We start from the raw sequence: 2980 nt of genomic DNA on the forward strand, positions 1-2980 counted from the left end.
ATCTCTATGATTGCCTCTAGGGCATACCTCCAACATGCACACCATGGACAAATTAATACATTGGAACTCAAATACTACTGGAACATGATGACTCCAAGGTACTCGCCAACTTTGTTGCAGAGTGGATAGAGATCCAGACGCCATCCATGCCGGAGAAGTAGGAGTACTGGACAATGTACTTCGACGGGTCGTTGATGAAGGCTCGTGCCAGAGCAGGTGTGGTCTTCGTCTCTCCTGTCGGCGTGTGCATGAGGTACATGATCCGCTCCACTTTCCTGCATCTAACAATGTCGCTGAGTACGAGGCTCTCCTCAACGGGCTTCGCATCGCCATCAAGCTGGGCATCTGGCGGCTAGACATCCGAGGCGACTCTCAGCTAGTCGTCGAACAAGTCATGGAGGAGTGGAGCTTCCACGACCCCAAGATGGTGGCGTACTGCAGCGAAGTCCGCAAGCTCGAAGACAAGTTTGACAGACTAGAGCTCAACCACATCGCAAGATGTTTCAACGAGGTAGCTGACGAACTGGCGAAGGCGGCATCCGGTCGAAAGCCCGTCCCCGACGGCATCTTCGTCAGCGACCAGTACAAGCCCTCGATCTGTTACAAGGAGTCGGGAAGGGTCGACGACGTGCCACCTGCCCCGGACTTGGGCGCCGACCCGGAAGAGGTCGGCAACGCGCCACCTGTCCCGGAATCGGGCGTCAACTTTGGAAAGGTCGGCGACTCTCCATCTGTCCTAGACCCGGAGGCCGATCCCACCGACCCTGAAGTCATGGAGATCGACACGAACCTAGCAGAGGGGCCTGACCCCCCACCTGACTGGAGAGCCCCGTACCTCGACTACCTCATCCGCGAGATGCTCCCAATGAACAAGACGGAGGCACGCAAGATTGCACATTGTGCCAAATCCTTCGTCATCATCGACCAAGAGCTCTACAAGCAGAGCCACACTGGCATCCTCTAGCGCTGCATCCTGATCGAGCAGGGAAAGGCGTTGATACAGGACATCCACGCCGGGGCCTGCGGCCACCACGCCGTGCCAAGAACCCTCGTTGGGAACGCCTTCCGATAGGGCTTCTACTGGCCGACAGCAGTAGCCGATGCCACCCACGTGGTGCGCACCTGCGAGGGGTGCCAATTCTTCACGCGCCAAACCCATCTGCCCGCACAGGCGCTCCAGACCATCCCCATCACATGGTCATTCGTGATCTGGAGACTGGACCTCGTCGGACCCTTCAAGAAGGCGCCCGGGGGCTTCACCCACTTACTTGTCGCCGTTGACAAGTTCTCAAAGTGGATCGAGGCGCAGCCCGTCGTGCAGATCAAATCCGAGCAGGCGCTACAATTCTTCATTGACATCATCCATCACTTCGAAGTCCCCAACTCCATCATCATGGACAATGGCACGCAGTTCACCGGGAAAAAGTTCCTCAAGTTCTGCGACGACCACCACATCCGAGTGGACTGGTCGGCCGTGGCACACCCCCGCACGAATGGGCAGGTCGAGTGGGCCAACGGCATGATACTCCAGGGTCTCAAGCCACGTGTTGACACCGAATTTTGGAAATATGCTCTGAAAGGAAGGAATCGGCCGATGATGCAAAAATAACGAAATCTCTCCTAAATAAGGCTATTTGCAAGCTGGCCGCAGAAATCAGGAATGCGTGTGCTTGAAGAAAGAGAAAGCAAGAAAGCTAGAAGATTAAAAGAAGAAAATCAACTCACGTACGGGATGTTGAATAAAATATTCTGGAGATTAAGTTAATTAGAGATAGAGTTTGTTTATTAGAAAATATTGTGTACATGGCTTGCCTTGTACATGGTGTGTCAAAGGCCATCCGCCCTATAAATATAAAGGGTCCTGGCCATTGTAATTTTATCATCACACGATCAATAATACAACATATTTACCTTTACCTTTTGGCTTCACGCCATTGCCCTAGGAGTAGGAGTAATGTAGATTCTCGACGAGTTCCTTCTAGCAAGCTGGGTTGCATCGACCTCGATCTCCGGCAAGCTGCAAGTTCCGTCACCAGGTGTTCTAGGCTTTAACCACCGGGCGCATCGCTATGGTTTCGTCTAGTTTCATCTACCAGTTATCGAGTATCTTGGATCTTTGACTTACGGCGCATCGCTTCTGTCTCGATCTACGGTATTCACCAGTTATCCCGCCTTGATTAAGCTCGCATCGGCTGATATTTATCTGTTCTATCGTCTTGCCGTTTACGACATATTAATTATTATTAATTCTGTCGGAATAGACGATAGATCTATTTTTAATAGCATGTTGCATCTTGATCTTGGCCATCCTTCGAGTGTTGTTGGGAGTAAGTTCCGTTGTGATTGGATCATCGGCTAGCGGGGTTCAGATTAATGTCCTGCTAAATATTTCTAGACTGCAACTACCGGGCGCATCGCTGTGGTTTCACCTAGAGATATTGGTGGTAACGTTAGTTTAGATCTCATCGGCTTGTGGCTCTAGCTATGGCGGGGCAACAACTCAACAGCATCCTATTTTCTATCGGCCGTCTGGCCGATATTTATTGTAAATTATATTAAATCGGCTGGATGGCCGATGAATCACTCACATTCATCAAGGTACTGGAATCGGCTTCACAGCCGATATATTTGTCATGATTTATTTTGTTGCACCATTATCGCTACTGTGCCAAGATTATATCGGCCTGATCGGCCGGTTGCCTCGGACTTCACAATAACTATCATCTCCTTGTCAGTTGAATGGTCAAACTGACTGGCACGCCCGCGCACACCACGCGCGCCGATTTGGATTCTGCACTGGAGTTAAGCAGATCTCCCAGGTCCTCATGTGCTGATGCAGGGTCCACCGCCGCCAGGATTTTGCGTCAACACATTTTGGCACGCCCGGTGGGACCTGAAGATATACCCTGCTGCCAATAATTATTACAAGATAGTTCATATATTTAATCGGCTCAATGATGGAACAAGTCGACGAGAACCA

At 51.0% G+C, this 2980-nt stretch overlaps 1 protein-coding gene across 1 annotated transcript; it reads left to right on the forward strand.

The window, feature by feature from the left end:
* The first annotated feature begins 394 nt into the window (after positions 1-394).
* LOC101753971 lies at positions 395-964 on the forward strand. The gene is made up of 2 exons (XM_004971772.1): positions 395-445; positions 512-964. The coding sequence occupies exons 1-2, from the start codon at positions 395-397 to the stop codon at positions 962-964; spliced, it is 504 nt and encodes a 167-aa protein (XP_004971829.1).
* The last annotated feature ends 2016 nt before the right edge of the window (positions 965-2980 follow it).

Source organism: Setaria italica, chromosome V (assembly GCF_000263155.2).
Source record: "Setaria italica strain Yugu1 chromosome V, Setaria_italica_v2.0, whole genome shotgun sequence".
NCBI classification, from domain to species: domain Eukaryota; kingdom Viridiplantae; phylum Streptophyta; class Magnoliopsida; order Poales; family Poaceae; genus Setaria; species Setaria italica.

What these genes read in the sequence shown, in the direction of transcription:
- LOC101753971 (XM_004971772.1), top strand. Translation starts at nt 395, where the DNA reads ATGGAGGAGTGGAGCTTCCACGACCCCAAGATGGTGGCGTACTGCAGC. An exon ending in TGGTGGCGTACTGCAGCGAA is followed by an intron (nt 446 to 511) that starts GTCCGCAAGCTC and finishes TGTTTCAACGAG; the next exon opens with GTAGCTGACGAACTGGCGAA.